This window comes from Topomyia yanbarensis, chromosome 3, assembly GCF_030247195.1.
Source record: "Topomyia yanbarensis strain Yona2022 chromosome 3, ASM3024719v1, whole genome shotgun sequence".
Classification (NCBI taxonomy): Eukaryota; Metazoa; Arthropoda; class Insecta; order Diptera; family Culicidae; genus Topomyia; species Topomyia yanbarensis.
Genome location: NC_080672.1, coordinates 329,446,416 through 329,464,857, shown reverse-complemented (window position 1 = coordinate 329,464,857; position 18,442 = coordinate 329,446,416). Strand labels below are relative to the sequence as shown.

General features: G+C 38.7%; 1 protein-coding gene across 5 annotated transcripts in view; it reads right to left on the bottom strand.

Annotated features, from left to right (window-relative positions):
* The window catches only part of LOC131691270 (serine/threonine-protein phosphatase 4 regulatory subunit 1-like), a 697,782-nt gene that overhangs the window by 137,145 nt on the left and 542,195 nt on the right, over positions 1 to 18,442 (bottom strand). For all 5 annotated transcript variants that reach the window (XM_058977546.1, XM_058977544.1, XM_058977545.1 and 2 more), the window contains one exon: positions 3,421 to 3,530. In XM_058977546.1, coding sequence (XP_058833529.1) covers positions 3,421 to 3,530 — 110 coding nt within the window. The remainder of the gene's footprint in view (positions 1 to 3,420; positions 3,531 to 18,442) is intronic.

Here is an 18,442-nt window from a genome sequence, read left to right as displayed (position 1 = left end):
ATTCATAAGATTCATAAACCAAACACAACTTCAAAGTTTCGTTCGAATCGACGATGGTCATATTTTATGGTCGGCCGGTTTCTCATGGAATCCCTCATTTATATTCAAGTGAACACAAAACAAATACTATGGATCGTTTTCTTCGTGGATTTTGGTGTTCGTTTAGCATTTAGCAGTTACGGCGGATTAAAATTAGTATAAATGGAAGTCGCATATTGTCCTGAGAAGATAGGAAATTACAATTGGACTAATGATTCTACCGCATAGCTTAAGCAAAAACAAATAAACCACTGTTTTTTAAATGCATTTATGGATTGCAAAATTTCGAATTATTTTGTAAAGTACGATTAAAAATCAATTTTTCGTTAGGAACCCAAAAATACTATCAAATTCAATATTTTATATAGTCGGGTAAAATTCATGAGATGACTATAGTAAAAGATGAAATAGAAAATATATTTCAGTCTTTTAATACACAATTTACAAAAAAAAGATCTTATAAATTTTTGCCCATTGCACGTCAAAATCATTTTTGAGTTCTAGGTCCCAAAGTTTTTTTTTGATTAGTCTTTCCTGTAGTATAGATTTTATGATATAATTTACGATTAACTTTATGACAGAAATTGAACTATATTAGGTAATTTCTCTCTTAGCCAGGACGAACTTTTGGCCACAGTTCTGTTGGGCTTTACTACTTGCAACGCCTTTATTTTTTTATAGTCCATAAAACCACTTACGATATCGTTATAATTTCTGCAATCGAGAATACGTGTTTTTAGATAAAAACATTTTCATCACGTTTACAAAATGCTTATGAAATCAAACAAAAATGAGTGACAATTCACCAAATCACCAACATTGTTTTTACCGTGAAACGTTTGATATTTTAATTGAGAAAATAATATATTTGTTTTTCAACATGCTGCAACGTAGAATTTAGGCAAGCTAACATAAATAAATCATACCAACACTGAAAGTCTAATTGCATTTTAAAATAAATTGTTATTGAAATAATATTTGTCAGAATAATTCTTTCTGTTCAAAGGACCCCCACTACGACTCCGGGCCCGGAGAAAAACACCCCGTACCTCTCTCCTTCTTGGCGGGCCTGGGCTTTGTGCAAACTTTCACAGTACTAGCAAAGCATCACACGCCAAAAACAGCGGGTGGCCCCCAACCGGGGACACTTCGTTACTAAAAAACTTATAAGATAAATAAACAAAAAAAAATCAACGCCACGTGCGATGTGGGAATGCTAAAGATGCTTGAATTTGATTAGATTCCTTACCAAAGTATATAATTTATTGCTGGCTGTTATAAATTCCAGTGAATTGATTGTGATCGAACGGCCCAGGTTAAATCCCAGATATACGATTTACAGAAGTTGCGTTTTGATTACTGATAGCTTCGAAATGCTTCAGAGTGCAAGCGATAGGACTTTCCTGTAAACGACAGATACTTGTCAGGGAAGCGTTTAGTGGTATTATCCCGAAGGCGAAAAATTGAGTGAGAAGTCTGTCAAAACAGCAATGTCAAGGCTTTCCTTTTTTAAACATATCTGGAACAAATATACGTTTAACACAACTTAATATCCGAAATACAACAAAATTTCGAACTAACCTCCTCAAATTGTTACAAATTTCAGTAGTTTACAAGATATCGTTGACAGCTAGTCAGCCAAGCCCTAACCTTAAGAAACCCTCCGTTCTAGATCGTCCACGCCTCAGCTCTCAGTAAGGTAAATCTGAGCTACGCGCACACCCATGGACAATCATTTGCGTATATAATACTAACAAACGCAAAGCATGACGATGATGGTTTCGACACTCGAATTTCACAAAGAGAACTCGCGTCGCCATCATCGTCGAAGACCGATAACGCCAGATTATTACCGGAAATCGCTATAGCCAAAATATAAACTGCTCCATAAATCACAGCGCCACCAAGCCAGGGCCATGACGTCAACGAGCGACGATGAGCGGTGTGCTACTGGCGACTTCTGGTCAAATTGTTCCAGAACAACAACAACAACAACAACAAACGATGACACCGAGAACGACAGCAATAATAGAACATACCATGTACATTCGCGAAGCATTACGCGATCGAGTGTCGGTTTGGTACGTACCAGCGCGGATAGGGTGACCCTCAGGGTTTCCGGGGGGAAATTCCGACAAAAAATTGGCCTGCAGTAACGCTGAGAAACGACAGTTCTGCTCATCTTTAGTCACAGGCTCAGCGCAAAGCTTCAAGCCGAGGTTCGACGATTCAATTCGTGGCACCGCCCCGAAACGATCGTTCTGAAGCAAACAAAAGACGGTCAGCGAGCGACGAAGGCGCAAAAAAAAACATTTTGGCAGAACATTATCGCCAGCTCCGCATCCCATCCCGATTCACATCCCCCGTCCCCCGCCGGGGCAGCAGAGTTTAATTCCTGCTAGTTGCGGATGGACCTCGCCGAATGCGGACACACAAAAAACGTAAACAAAAATCGCGATCACATTCGCACATGCACACACCGATCCCAGAGGGGCGGTTGCGGCTGTGGCTGCGGCGTCGGCGGTGGCATGGCAGCCAAGCAACAAAGAAGAACACCAGCGCAGAAGAAATGAAGCAAAAGTTCGCCGACGGCGGCGTGAGGTTCAACGACCGACGTCGGTCCGTTTGCGAATTCGGCCGTGGATCCTCGCGACGGTCGATCGTTGCTGTTTGGCTGTTCTGTATTTTTGTCATTTGTTGTTGTTGCTGTTTCTGCTGCTGCCGCTGCTATTACTGCTTCATTCAAGGATTATTTTCTTTCCTTTGCGGTGGAGGCGACTGCGGCTAGGACCAGCAAACACATTAACAAGCGGTGAAGCGCTACTTTGTTATTGTTTGGTGCCGCAGCCGTGGACTTCCGAGAGCGAGATAACTGCGTAGCAAAGTCGCATCAATGAATTTCGACGAAATCGCCTGTTTGCCGCGCACAACAACAAAATAAAAGAGGGTCGTTTCCAAATGTCAAATGTGGACACTGCCGCTACACGTTCGGTTCGGTCGGCAGAAGGGTGCCCGTTGGCGCTAATCGCACACAGCTTAAAAAGATTGCAATGGGATGAACTGGCCGGTTATTAATAGTCGGCGGCTTCACCTAGGCTTGCTCGAGACGTGGTGTGTGATTGATTGGTGGATTGGAAAGTGCGCCGAGCTAAGCTATTTATCACACTTTGGGAGCACGCTCTGATCTGTGTGACCTCCGCGGATGGTGCCTAATGCAAACGTTGTAAATGTCACACCACCACCGGTTGAGCTGTTTTTTGCGTATCGTTTCGGTTCACCTAGCGCTACAATGTTTCAATGACTACTTTGCTTTGACTGGGGCTGAGTATGGGATGAATCATTTCTGAAATTTGGCACGGGTAATAGGCTTGTTTGACTAACCTGAATCGTTAGATACGATGTCTAAGGTGCTCAGTATCTCCTTGTAATCGCGGTTTAGCACGTACGGCTGCGTATGGATGATGTGCTCCAGGACACGTGGGTAGTTTTCTCTGCAAAGGTAAAAAGGGGAGGGACAATGTTAGATTTTTGTTTGCCAAAACTGGAAGAAATTTGGATTAAAAGTCGTTAATAGTGTAAAGTGCATACTGACAATGTTCAGAGTCGCACATCGATTCATATCCCATGTGATCAAACGTTGAAAGAGCATCAGACAACCAAGTGCAATGATACAATGCAATCGCACAAACATTTCGGTTCAAGTTTCAATTTATTTTGGGACAAAACAATGATATGTTTTGGACTACAAGTATACAAAGTTCGGAAGGGACCGAAACGAAACATCAAATAGAACACGATGGCCAATAAATCTGTGTCTGGCAAGCGGTCTGCAGATGTGGAAAAATGATTCAAGTTAACATCACATTTGCGACCGTCAACAGACTAATCTAGTTGTGATTTTTGTAACTGCTGTTCATGTTATCGTGATATTTTAGTCATCAGTAGAGAAATTCATGTTCATGATTTCAGGATCCTAGTCACGATTTTAGATATTTTTGTCACTAGTTGTGTGATTTGTGTTCATGATTTCAGGGTCACGATTTTCGTAATTTCTGTTCATATTATCATGATATTTTATTTTAAAGCTTACTTTCAAAGAGTAATGTAACTAATTTTCATGATATCAGCAGTTTTATCATGGTATTCGTAAATTTTGGCTATTTTACCAGGTCGTCGCTGTTGTGCTATCTTATGACAAGCGCCATTTAGCACATTTCGAGAAAAACGATTTTTTAAGTTTGAGATTGAATATCTTGAAACTTATAAATGGTAAAAACAATTCAAAGAAGACAATTAATGCTTCAATCTATTCTGTATTAAACGCTCAAATATCACGAAGTTCGGTTGACTATGCTGCGAGTTTTCACTATAAATGTAAACAAAAGTCGCACTCACACGTGTCGTAGGCGTGTATTGATGGCAAAATTTGTATGGCGTATCATAATTGTGCATGGAAAATTTTCCATAGAAAAAAAGCATCAATTTTTATACTATGTTGCGTTTCGGCTTCGCCTCATCAGAAACCGACACTAACACATTGTCGGAATAGATTAGCGCCGGCTTGACGCAAATCCCTTAAAACTAAAACACACTATGTGTTTCAATCAAACGACTGATCAAACGTGATGTCCCGTTCGAGCAGAAGTTCTGTTTATGCCGATGAGACACAAGTGAAGCCGAAACTTGTCTTGGCTTAGCAGGCCTATGTAAAAGCACTATGCTATAGTTCAGGAATCATGAGCCAGTTCACGAATACATGAATAATATTTGAAGATTTTGTGAACTATTTCACGAGCACGGATATTGGATTGTGACTAATATATTAGGGATCATAAATTAACTTACGATGATTGATTGGATTCATGAAAAAAATTCCGAATTTCGTGAAATAGTTCACGAAAAATTAGCCAAAATATTTTGATTTTGTGAGCTATATCTATGAAAAAATTATGAGTCAACTTTTGGTTTTATGAATAATGTTCATAAAGTTGTGAACTAGTTCACGTACTGCGAATCGAACTAGAAGTAACTTGGCGGAAACCGCGACTGAAGTTCACAAACCAAAACTAAATATTTCCACTAATGAAAGCGTTATGCGGGCGTTACTGAAGTGAAATTGAACATAATTATAAAAGCCATGATTTTTGTTCATGATCCTGTTTTCGTAACGTCAAAACGTGAGTGTTCCAGAATTCATGGCACCATTTCATTTTTATTCACAATTTTAGGAACAATTTTTTTCCGTGTGCTGGTGGAATCTATAACTAAGTATTTTCTTCATATTTTTTAGTAGTTTCTCCCATATAAACTTTATGGTTAGCCTACTTTCGCAGATTTTTTGAAACTATTTTTGGACATAGATTTTTGTTCACAGATTGCTGATTACGTGGACAGTTAAATTGCCAACGGTTGTGATAGGAGCCTGACCCAGCTTCGTTTCGAGTGCAAGCGACATTTGTGAATCGGGGTTGAGATCTGTGGTCGTATGCTGACAAGGAAGGAGAACAAACGACGTGCGCAGAAATTTGTTGATGCTTATTTTGGGCCGCTCAAAATTATTTCAAATACTCTCACGAATAAAATCGATAGTTTTTCAGTAGCTTTAGTTTGTTTATCAACCTTGATTATTTTTGCAAAATTTAAAGCTCAATATTTTTTAAGCGAATAATTAAAAAATCTGGAAATGAACATTGATGTCTAGATACTCCCAATAGCCGGTTGTTCGAAGTTCAAGTTGCTCGATAAGAATTTTCGGAAATTGATCTTGAACGGTTTTCGTGCCTACAGCCAAGATCGTATTATGTACCACAACATCTCCTGACGTTTTCCCTCTACTACTAACACAATTCATTTTCCGTCATGCTCGTTGAGATGCAAAGAAAGTCTCGCTCTCAACCAACAGCGACTGTAGAACTAACATTCATTTTCTTACCCGGTAAAATAAGCTTGGTTTTGTTCTGCGTCGTTATTGACCATTTTTTGGAAATATTGTGTTAAGAAAATATGTACAGTGAACAAGATTTGCTTCTCCCAAGCATAATTTTTTGGGGTCATTTCCATTTCTACGCACCCGGTCAATCACAAAGTGCAACTCCGAGCAGTTTACCTTAGATATGGAAAACAAATTTAAACATGGTATTTTCATTTCAATATTAATTCGTCAAAAGGGCGAAAGTGTTTTTTGTAAACAAACTTGTTTCGCTCTTTAGTCTGCTGCAGAGTGGAATTTCTTGAAAAATATGCGTTAATGTAAATTTTTATCCTTCGTAGAAATAATTTCAATTGTTTTATGCTTTGAAATTATAGTAAATTAAGAGAAACCGTCAAAATAAAAGTTTGTTTACAAATCTTATATTTAAATTTTTGATACTCCGAAACATTAAAATATTAAAAAAATGAGTGATAATCTATCAGTCTAATGAAAAGGTACAACGTTCATTACTTATATTACTTATTAGTCGTTCAAAAATTAAACAAACACAAAAATTACTCGAATCTATAAGTGAGATCTGTACTCGTGATCAGGTGTTCTTCTTTGGCACTTACACTTACGGGTTACCAGCGTAAACCATTCGTCATTGGTATTAACTTGCTCGCCGAAGGCGCTGGCTGTTGATTTTGGGGTGCTTGGTGCTGTCTGTGTATTTGTCACTATGACCTAAACAGATACTATAATTATGGCCAAAACAGATACCATAATTTTGGCATCGAAGGGTGTGCTTTAGATTGGTTTACCGTAAATGAATGTCTTTCAACCCCCATCCTCACCATAAGAACACCGTTAGGAATATCTGGGAAGACATTTCTCCAAACATCAGGTGTAACGAATTTTACTACACCGGATTGCGAAATATTTTTTGCAGTTGGTTCAGCGGAAGGACACGTTGTTAGATCTTGTAGCTTTATCTCAATGTTATGATTTTCCGTAAAATGTAAAGAGGGTAATGAGTCTATGTTCGGCCTCTTTCTATTATCACGTCTTAGCTGTTGGTTAGAGCAGTATTTGGCATTTTTTCTCGGTTTCAGATCATTTGACCAAATGCTCGATGGCCGTTGCATTGGCCCAACGGGCCGTTTGGCTCAATAATTTGGCCGAATGTCTGTCGTCGGGCCGACTGGTTTTGGTCCAAGAGTTATGCGGCCGAAAGCAATACTTACAAAAACACCCATTCTCTTTGACTAAATAATCATAATAGGGAAATTCATAGATACTACTTATTTAGCAACGAACGTGATTTGTTTGTCTTAAGGGGGCGTCTGGTGTAGTGGGCAAAAAAGTCGATTTCTTTTTTATCCACTTAACCGTTATGTGTCCGATGCGGTACCCGGGTACCTTTTTAAGTTTCAATTAATAAAATTCCCATGTTTTATTTATAGCTGAAATTTTGTGACATCTTAAAGCTTCACTAAGTCAATCGTTTAAGTTAATAATATTGTTGATATAGTAAGGGGGAGGGGTGAGGTGGGGTTCCTGATATTTTTACTACGTAACAGGCCGACGTGGGTACCCGGGTACCCACAAAACTGAATTGCCAATAACTAAGGTAATTTCCAACCGATTTTGATACTTTTGAGTATTTTGGATTCGGGAACTCATCCACATTTAGAATTGATAAAAATGGATCGGGTTACTTCGTTCGGTTCCCAGGAATCTGGATTTCCGGAAGCATGTTCCTGTGCTGGGATACTATTTATGAATTTCAATACAATTCTAGCAATATGGTTATCAAAATTCTTGGAATTGCATCAGTAGCCTGTATCTCGTGTTTTTTTTAACCATTTGGTGACTTGACCCCAGAACGGACGTTCCGAAGCAGGTTCCCCTGGGGCTGTGAGTGGCCATTCCATTCCAATTCCATTTTTCAAATTGCCATAGGGTCCCGTAACCATAAATAACAGACTTCCGAGATAAATTGAAGAGTTTTGATGCTCATATTGTTAGGACATTATTAAAATTTACAAATCATACCCTAGTATTGGAACATTATTCCGGAAAATCCGGATTACCAAGAACCAGCTCGATTCATCCGGTTCAATTTTGCAGAATCAAAAAGTAGACGAGTTCCTGAATTTAAAACATCCAAAAGTGTCCAGACCGGCTAAAGGAAGCCATAGTTATGATAGTTATTTCAATTTGTGGGTACCCGGGTACCCTCGTTGGCCTGTTGAAGGTGTTTTTTGTTGGACACATAACAGTTAATTGTTAGCATTGAATCTGTAACACTCGCAGATTTCAATCAATCAAACAACACACTCTAAACTACTTCTACCCAAATTTTCAAGAGAAAGACCCACAGAAAACTGAATAAATTTTTGTTTCTCCATATTGTATTGAAGAAAAGTAAGCGAACTTTACAGTAAAATATGAGATATTTCGGTTTCCATGAAGCCATTTTCCGAAACTCGAACTTTTTTCTATTTTTTTTGGTTCATCGAGTAACTACAAGTCTAAGCTTCACAAATCTTATTGAATTTCCTGTGTCAGACAATTTTATCAAGAGTTATCGTGTTCGCCGTGGCGCTCCTCGACGTGGAAATGGTTGGACGTTTACTCTTGTTGCCTTTCCTTCAAAATCGTAAAACAAAATAACTTTCGGTGTGAGCACATTACACCAGACATTTTCCTTCTTTTTAACGTGAGCTGTTCTTTCTATATAATTCATTTATGATTGTGTACAGAAAAATTGAGCAATATCTTCCATATCCTACTTAGCGTTCGGTAAGGTTTTCATTTTTCAGAAAGAGATAGATCGAGAGAGAGAGAGAGAGAGAGAGAGAGAGAGAGAGAGAAGAGTATTGACAGGCGACATGTATTCATTTCGTAGTTATAAGCGTAATGTTTAAAAGTAAACATTTCTTTTTGGTAAGGAGATGGTGGACTCCTAATTTTACTTTTTTAGAAACGAAAATTTACAAAGGTTTGAAATTTATTTGGTTTGTTGGATATCTCGACTCAAAACAGTGAATCCAAATAAATTTAAAGATATATATTTGAGATTTTTTTGTGATGTTCAACAGAAAAACAAACTTAAGGGGTTACATACCTTTTTTATTTTTCAAAGAATCGAAATTTTCTTATTACTGAATCTGAAAGTACAACTTTTTGAGAATATTTTCTAAAATTTGTATAGAGATTCAAGAAAAAGATCGAAAGTTAAAACGCTTCCAAGCGCGCTTCATTTACCAAGAGTAGTGGTAACTTGAAATTTTGAACTCGATTTTCTCGAAATGTAGTTTTTCCAAAAATGGTTTTTCCGTGATCACGATTTCCAAAAAACTACTCAACCGATTTTCTTCAATTTATTTTTCAATTGATCGTAATTAATTTTTCTCGCGCCTTACCGATTCCTTTTTAATGCATAAATTTTTGTTTTGCAGATGAGAATTTTTCTATAGAATTTTTAGAGCTTAAAACAGCGATATTTTTTTTAGGAAAAGCGTTCCCGAATCCAGATTTTTTTATTTTTCAACTGATCGTTGAGGCACGAGGAATACTCATATACTATTGGAACTTTTTGACTTTTGGGTTTTAGTTCATCTATTGGTCTTCACCCGTAATCAACGCAAACCTTTTAAATAAAAAAAGGATTTCGGAGAAAAAGCCACAACTCCGCTAATTATGATAATAATTTTAATAAACTTATGCTGGTTTATTTCACTGAAAAATGTACTACCAAAATTCTATAAGTTTGATGTGATGAAATCATTGCTTTGTGCTTTTAGGTACATTCAAATTTTCTTCATGTATGTAACCCCTTAAGATGCAGCCTTCAATTTTTCCTAAAGAGAAAAAAATGAATGCACAAACTTGCGGTTAAGGGCACAAAACCTAGCTTAAAGAAGTTGGATTTAAATGTTTCGTAACGTCAGTAACTGACACCAACTTGCTGTCAGTTAGAAGACAGCAAGTTAGTGTCAGTTATTGGCGTATGAAATACGGAACATTCAAATTCAACATCCTTAGCCGTAAGATATTCATATGCTGTCATAAGCCAAAGATGAATTCTAATCTCAGATGAATCGACTTTAGCAATACCAATACGCAAGAGATTGGGAACAATTTGAACAAGACGCAGTACGGTCAAGTGACATTCGACTTTTTGAAGTGTTTCTTCTCAACATATCGAAGGGAGCTCATAAAATGACCTTTGGTTGATCGGTCTAATAATAATCGATAGCATAGTATTTTTAGTCCACCTAAGAAGCATCAGTAGAATCATTGTATTGGCCCTGATTTTCTCATGTTTGCTAAAATTGGTCGTGAAACTTATTAAAATAGAATCAGTCAGTACTCAGAATATATTGACTCAAATGGCACATTCCGCGTATGTAGTCAGTGATTCGAGCCTTGCCGTATCATCTCATCATTTCCTGAGTGGATGGAAAGGAGAAGCAGGAGGGAGGAAGTAGAATTGGAAGGGTGGGAAAAATAACAGCACAAAAACAAAAGGCAGGTGAGTTAAATTCAGAAGTAGTTAAAATCGCCTGCGAGAAAGCCTAAAGCTCTTCACCGCATTGGATAAGCAACTTTAGTATGTCTCTGAGTTTCAGTCATCCAAACTAGGTGTCGTCTATGTGAGGACGACCGAAAACTCAAAATCGCAATTGCGCTATTACTGGGCAGTTGCATATCTGATGATATAAGGTTCTGTTGTCAAATTCACAAAGATCACATGAAAAGGACTCAGCGCGCTGAACAGTTGCCATGTGGTAAAAAAGTTTGCAGTGATTTTTCGAAATCATTAGCCGAAAAATTCCGACTTTGACTTTCTATAGATCGAATTCACAATCCATTTTTTAACTCAAACGCCAAGTAACAATGTGTCTTCATAAGCAGTTCGCAAAAAAATACAATGAAGACCCGATTTTATCAGCCCCCGATTTGGTCTATCTCCGATTTTATCAGCTTTTTGACCAGATTTTGTCAGCCTCAAAATTGATAGTTGGAAGTTTGATGGGCTCTAGCAGACGAATCAAGTTAAGTTCGAGTAAACCGTTTCTTAAGCATATTTTTCTTATCTTAGAGATCCGAAACATGCAAAAAAAATTATTTTTTTTCAAAAATTTTCGCTGTTAGACTCCCTTAAGGGAAATTTAAACTAAATAATCAAAAAGGGTTATGAGGCCATATCTAGGAAATAAAGAAGAATATTTTAAGAGCTTCAATTTATTAAAAATAAAAATAAAATATATGTCCCGATTTTGTCAATGTCCCCGTTTTATAGGCTTAAAATTCGTCAAGGGACTGATAAAACGGATTTCTCTGCATGTGGATTTTTTGTTGCAAATTGATTATGATAGTTGCTGTAACAAAAGTTGTTACTCGGGGAAATGTCATTATAATACAACACAAACATCAAATGCCCTTGAGTACTGCCCTGTAACAAACATCTCTAGGAAAGAAAATTCGGAATAAATGGTGCAGTAAGCTCACAAAAAGTAAAAAGCTTGTGTAAATGGTACTAGAAAGCATGATGATGTGACATTAATACTTTAAGGGATGAACAAAACTAATTTAGCGCTAAAACTCAATAAAGGATTTTTAATTGTAATCATTTAACTTAACATCACATCTACAAATGCGCGCATTGCGTGCTTCATCGGTGTTGTTTTCAGACTTTACATTTGTTTAGAAAAGGCTTTTGATCCTTTTCAGACTTAATGTTGAATTCGTTTACGCTCTTCAGCTTATCTAGAAACGTAAGAAATAATAAACTGTCATAATTTTACCAGTTGCCATTGTTCACATACAGCGATAACCCATGAAAGCATAAATCAACTATTAAAATCAAACAGAATCGGAACCTAAAATCACCAACCGACAGGGACTCATTTCACCTTTCTATCGCGGCAAATATTTGCTATAACATGACACGTCTACATACATATATACGTTCGCCAAGGCGCGAAAAAAAAATATATGTATGAGAAAGGCAAAAACATTACCCTGGCCGATCGAAGCCGAAACGGTTCCCGGATGCACGGCGAGCGCGGATGAGCGCGCCAGGAGACGGAAGGAAGAACGGATGGAACGTGAAACCGCAGCCAACAGCAAGCAATCAACGCAAAACCGACGAAGAAACATAAGCCGAGAAGCGAAAAGATAACGGAAATATGCGTATGTACAGACAAAACATAGGCGCTCCATAGCGAGCATAGCTCCACCAATACCAACGTGTCGTTTTTGTTTGGAGAAGAGTTAGGGGAGGGGGATTATTTGCTGCTGTGGTTGTGGGGCACACGCATTGCGTTTTAGTTCGCGCGGCTGCGGCTTCTACTTCTACCGTGGGCATCACGCACTTCCCTTATGCAAGCGAAAGTTAAACACACTACCACCGCCACTGCCGACCGGTCGGCCATTTAAACCGCGTCGCACGGTTCGTCTCCCACCGATGCATGCCAACGCGCTGTGTGTTGGTTGGGTCTATGCTGGGTGTGCGTATCCGTATTTACTTACTTACGCACCGACAAACGCATTCTCTCTGGAGCGGAGAAGCTTTCCACTTTTTGCACTCGAGCAATGCGTTCGTCCATTCGTCCGGCAGGAGGAAATTACTGGGGGACCTGGTGCAGGTGAGGCTTGTTTTTGTTGTTGACGGAAGCCTTCGCCGCGCGTCTCCCCGTACGTCGTTGGACCATTAGGCGAGTGCTGTTGTTTTTGAAACGGGTCCGAACACGATGGAATCTAGGTCACCGCCATCCACGCGGCGAGCGATGTACGAAGTAGAAAAAGTAGAAGCCATCCATGAATGGTGGAAGCTTCGAGAGCTATCAAAACCCCGCCACTGCTAATCGAACGTGTTAAGTTGCAATACGTGACCTGCAATTATCCTAAGCCAAATGATTCAGCGTTTCTCCAGCAGCAGCTAGAGAGCATCTCATTGAGAAATCTTCAAAGCAACCCGGCATCACCGATGAAAGCTGCGAATTGTCGCGAATCGTGAGCGAATTGATTTCCGACCGTCGACCGAGCTAGTTGAACCGAAACCGCGATGATGACGGACGAGGCCGGCTCTGCAAGTGAATGTGACTCGAAGTTTGCCAAGGACCGGATCCTGAGTGTATACACAACGCAAGCAGGCAGCCCTGAAAACGGCGGGAAGGAAAAAAAAAATTGAAATTCTTCGCGTGGTGGAGCGGTGCTGTCAGTTCCTCTCTCTCTCTGTCCTTCCTGCTCGACAACCAAGGCAGCGACCTCGCGTCCGATGCATGAATGTGTGCTGCTGTATATGGTTAAATATGCATAAAAGCTAACTGTAAAAGTTAAGCTGTGGAATGTAACAAGTGTTTATCGGCGCGCTGTTCTTTTGAAGATGCGCTGTTGCGTCGATGAGGCGGGGGTATGGGGATAGGGCAGCGCCGGATTGGATGCACCACCATCGTCGCCGCCGTCGACGTTGTCATCGTCGCACAATTCGACGTTCCGGTCAGCGGGGGTAAATGTGACAGTAGGAGGTCCTCGGCGAACAAGCGAGGCACTTAAAAGTTTGGTTGATTTGATCGTTGCCGATGGCCGGGGCCGACACACGGCGATGCGATGATGATGATGATTCCGCTGCTGCTGGGAGAAATTGATGGCTTATTTCGACCCTTTCGTCCCCTTTGAGCATGGCCGCGCACTTGTTTGGCCACGTTGTCGGCAGGAGTTCATGATCCCTTGATTCGATTCGGTGTCGCGGTTTTTGGCACATCCCGGTAGGTTGAAAGCTTTTGTAAGTATTATGACCTCGCCGAACGAACATGTTTCGCAATGCAATTATGGGTCGTATGTTTGCATAATAATTTTGTCATTGATCGTTCTGGTATACGGTATAATCTGGCGTAAATTGTGATGAAAATGGTCTTAGGATAAGTTTGCCAAAATTTGAATAGATTGGCTGATTGGGTTTTGTGAAATCGTTAACACCGCACAGTGGTCCCAGGGATCGGGCTTTTTTGATTACACTAAACTATTGAATTAAGGCGTATGAAAAAGTTCTCTCACCCTCCCCCCCCCCTTTGTCTTTATTCTGTTCCATGAAACCGATGATTAATCTTTCTAACTTATATGCTGATTTCGTTTTTAGATCAGAGTTGCTCTGTCGGAACTGTCACTTTTGCATGGATATTGTAAACATTAGAGCGAACCTAGGGCGACTCGATTCTAAAGCCGAAAACAGCAATTACGAAATGTATTTTCTTCAATAGTTCAGATACACTAATATTCTCCTCGTACGTTTAGGCTCTCTTGATGCTTGCAGTAAGATGTTATTCCTTGCTTCTTGCATATACGGGTCACGAGTGTGAATCTACCGTCGTTGGTATCAATTTCCATACCAATGGTGCAGGGTGTGGATTCTGAGGCACTGGACGCAGCTATTGCAGTCATTTTGATTCGGGCAATATTCTTGTAGACTGTGTGTTAGATTTGATTTCCGTAAATAAGCTTTACTTGGCAGTTTCTGAGTATAACCTTCGGTAATGTGACGTTTTAAATTGTCTATGCAAAGAGCAGTGAATGTAATGGTATAGCCTTGAGCTTTGCGTTGCGGTGTTATTAATAAAAAATGGCTCGCTTCAACTGCATTAACATTACTAAAACTTCATTGGTGGGGCACCAGTGAAGAAGCCTAGGCTCAATTTTTACCTTAAGTAAGTGTTCCAACTCGCGCATATTCGGACTAGTAGGAAAAGAGGGGAACAGGATAACCATCGCATTTGACCGGAGCTCCACTTCTTGCTCCTGTGACTCACATGACACGACAAGAAAAAATGTAACGATTTGCTTTGTTCTTCAGACAATGCATACAAATTTAAAATTACCGTTTTTGTCGTTCGCTTTGCGCTGACAGAAGTATGCTGAGTATCGTTACTGTTGTCTTTGGTGATTATAAACAGACAGAACGATTTAATTTTTAAAGAATTGACAGCAGATAACTATTTTGGATTTGTTAGGCAAACGAATCGCTTTTGATGTCGTGATTTGTAGTTTTCTGGTGGAAGAGGAGTACAAAGAAGACGAACAGGCAAACTGTACTGATGCACTATGACGCAATTATGATTAAATTGCGCTGAATTGTGTTCGATATGGCAGATGCGAGAATTCAGTTTACAGCAAAGCGAGTAAATGCGACCAACCCACATAGGAGCGATTCCATGAGAAACCGGCCGATCGCAAAATATGACCATCGTCGATTGGGACGAAACTTTGCAGTTGTGTTCGGTTTATTGATTGCAAATTGCGATATTTTGGTGCAAGAGCATTTTTTTCAAAAGGGCGTTGAGCAAAACTATCTGAGAACGAGTTACAGAAAATGAATAGTTCTATACGAACAAAATATATACTGAAAAAATATTGTGATTTTTTCCAAAAACAAAAATTTGTGTTAAAAATGTTAATTGCAAAAAAAAACATTTTCATAAACGTTTTATATTTTGTCAACTAAAACCCAAGAACAAAAGAAACCTTTTGAATAAGACTGCATGATGGTGAATTTATCCGTAAAAAAGTTTTTATAACAACTACTTTATACAGGTTTTTAAACGTCATACTAATTGGCATACAAAACTGTAATTTTATTGAAGAATATAATTCTAGGTATCACAATAAAATCAAAACGCATTTAACAAAAATCTTCCAAAATGTGATAGTTGTCGAGATATTTGGAATTTTATTCCAACAAAAACAAATAATTCGTGTAATTATGCCTTTTCTAAAAGTCATTCGCGTTACCCCATCATAAAATGTCAACCATCTAATGTTTATCGTTTTAAAGTCGTCAAAGAAACTTTTTCAGTATATTTGGATTATGGAAAAGTTTTCAATGGAAAAGTTTTCCTAACAATAACTTTTGACATATTTTTATAATTCATACTAAAAAAATTTAAAAATGGGTTTTTTGCCATTCAAACTTTTAACATAAATTTTTGTTTTTCTGAAAAATGACACAACATTTATTTCAGTGTATATTATTTTCGTACAGAAGTATTCATTCCCTGTAACTCGTTTGCAGATAGTTTTTCTGTATAAAACACGGTAATCGGCATTTTTTTTTTGAAATTAATGCACGTAGAAACGATTATGACCTTATGAACAATTGCTGTTGAGTAGAATAATCTTATTGACTGTGGAAAATGTTTAGTCTTCCATGCCGGTGAAATGAGTAAAGTTTCATCGGAATCTGATCATTTTAGATTTTAAAGTTTTTCGGACAGATCTTCGTGAAATTTCATATAGATCACATAGGGTTTCTCTCATTTATCAGATTTCAAAGTCATTAATTAGTAATTAATCCAAAGACGCCTCTGATCTCGAAATCCCACATTTTTTTAGAGATGATCAATGGAAGAACTTCTTCCCAAGCATTTAAAATGCACCCTATTCCTTTCTTCGCAACAGTGCCACCTTACTCTACCTGTGCTCAGACCACGCTGTGTACTTATAATAATCAGTCTCTGCATTGCCATCAATCTGCACACTACGAGAAACCCTGTGCTGGATTACCAAAGAAAAGAACACCTACAACAACGTGAACTAATTCGGCGGCCTTATCATATTCAATTAAGGGGGTCTAATTTTTTTTCAAAAATCTATTTCTATTTATTTTATAAATCGAAGGCTGAAAGTGTCTAGAATATGTTGGTAAAATGTTAGTTGAATTAGCTCCCTCGCTACATGGCTTTGAACGGGCCTATGTCATGCGCGTTGACGGACGCTCAGAAAGAAGTTCGCCATGCGCTCCAAAACCAGTTACTATGCCAATTGAAGGTAACTCTGGTAGTCCACATTAATTCTATAGCTGGCAGTAGTGTTTATTGACGTGTCTACAAGTTACCGATATGGCCTAACCAACAAATTCAGTGATCTCATAAAAGCAGAGTAGGGTTTTTGAAGAATTGAATCTTTGATTTCAAAATGGCGTCAAAAATCAATTTCTGGCATCTACTCTTCAATACCATTCCGAAAATATCCATATTGATAGGGTTATAGCGAATTTCACTAAACCGGAAGTCGCCATCTTTTATTTCAAAATGGCGTCAAAAATCAATTTCTGGCACCTACTCTTCACGACCACTCCGAAAATACCCATATTGATTGGGTTATAGCGAATTTCACTAAACCGGAAGTCGCTATATTTGATTTCAAAACGGTGACAAAAATCAATTTCTGGCACCTACTCTTCAAGTCCATTCCGAAAATATCCATATTGATTAGGTTATAGCGAATTTCGCTAAACCAGAAGTTGCCATCTTTGATTTTAAAATGGCGTCAAAAATCAATTTCTGGCACTTACTCTTCAAGACCATTCCGAAAATACCCATATTGATTGGCTTATAGCGAATTTCACTAAACCGGAAGTCGCCATCTTTGATTTTAAAATGGCGGCAAAGATCAATTTCTGGCACCTACTCTTCAAGACCATTCCGAAAATACTCATATTGATTGGGTTATAACGGATTTCACTAAACCGGAAGCCGCCATCTTTGATTTCAAAATGGCATCAAAACCAATTTCTGGCACCTACTCTTCAAGACCATTCTGAAAATACCCATATTGATTGGGTTATAACGGATTTCACTAAACCGGAAGCCGCCATCTTTGATTTCAAAATGGCATCAAAAACCAATTTCTGGCACCTACTCTTCAAGACTATTCTGAAAATACCCATATTGATTGGGTTATAGCGAATTTCACTAAACCGGAAGTCGCTATATTTGATTTCAAAATGGCGTCAAAAATCAATTTCTGGAACCTACTCTTTAAGACTACTCCGAAAATACCCATATTGTTGGGGTGCGGGCCATAAGGAAACTCCCAAACCCGTCTCTTCCATTTTTTCGAAAGTCTTTTGCATTCAAGAGGACTTAGAATATTTTTGCAAAATTGTTAATTGGAAAATCCGCGTAAAAAACCGCGTTAATTGGAAAATCCGCGTAAAAAACCGCGTTAATTGGAAAATCCGCGTAAAAAAACCTCGATTGGATCCACCATTATGAATTTTCTAAATCACTTATTCTTAAACAAATATATCGAGTAACTTAAATTAGACACGAAAAATTGTTTTCGAACTTTAACACGCGTTTTCTGGAAACAACATTTTTCGAATCTGCGGGCATTCTCGTTTTTGTACCATTCAACCAATAAACTTCGCATTTTGCCCACCCAAAAGACGACAACATTCTCCGTCGCTGTAACCTACAAAATCGCAATATTTTGATCATTACCGATTTTTTACAGCCGGCCAAAGTGGAAAAATTATCCGAAAAAACGATACTTTCCAGTATTTTCCAGTGGCCGCCATTTTGTTTCTATAACGTAATGTAATCTTCAAGATCGTTTTGGTTTTCTGTTTGTAGACGACGAATCGCGACCTGTATCGTGCCCACAGATAAGGTCGGTTTTCAAAGCACCTTTAGCTGGAGC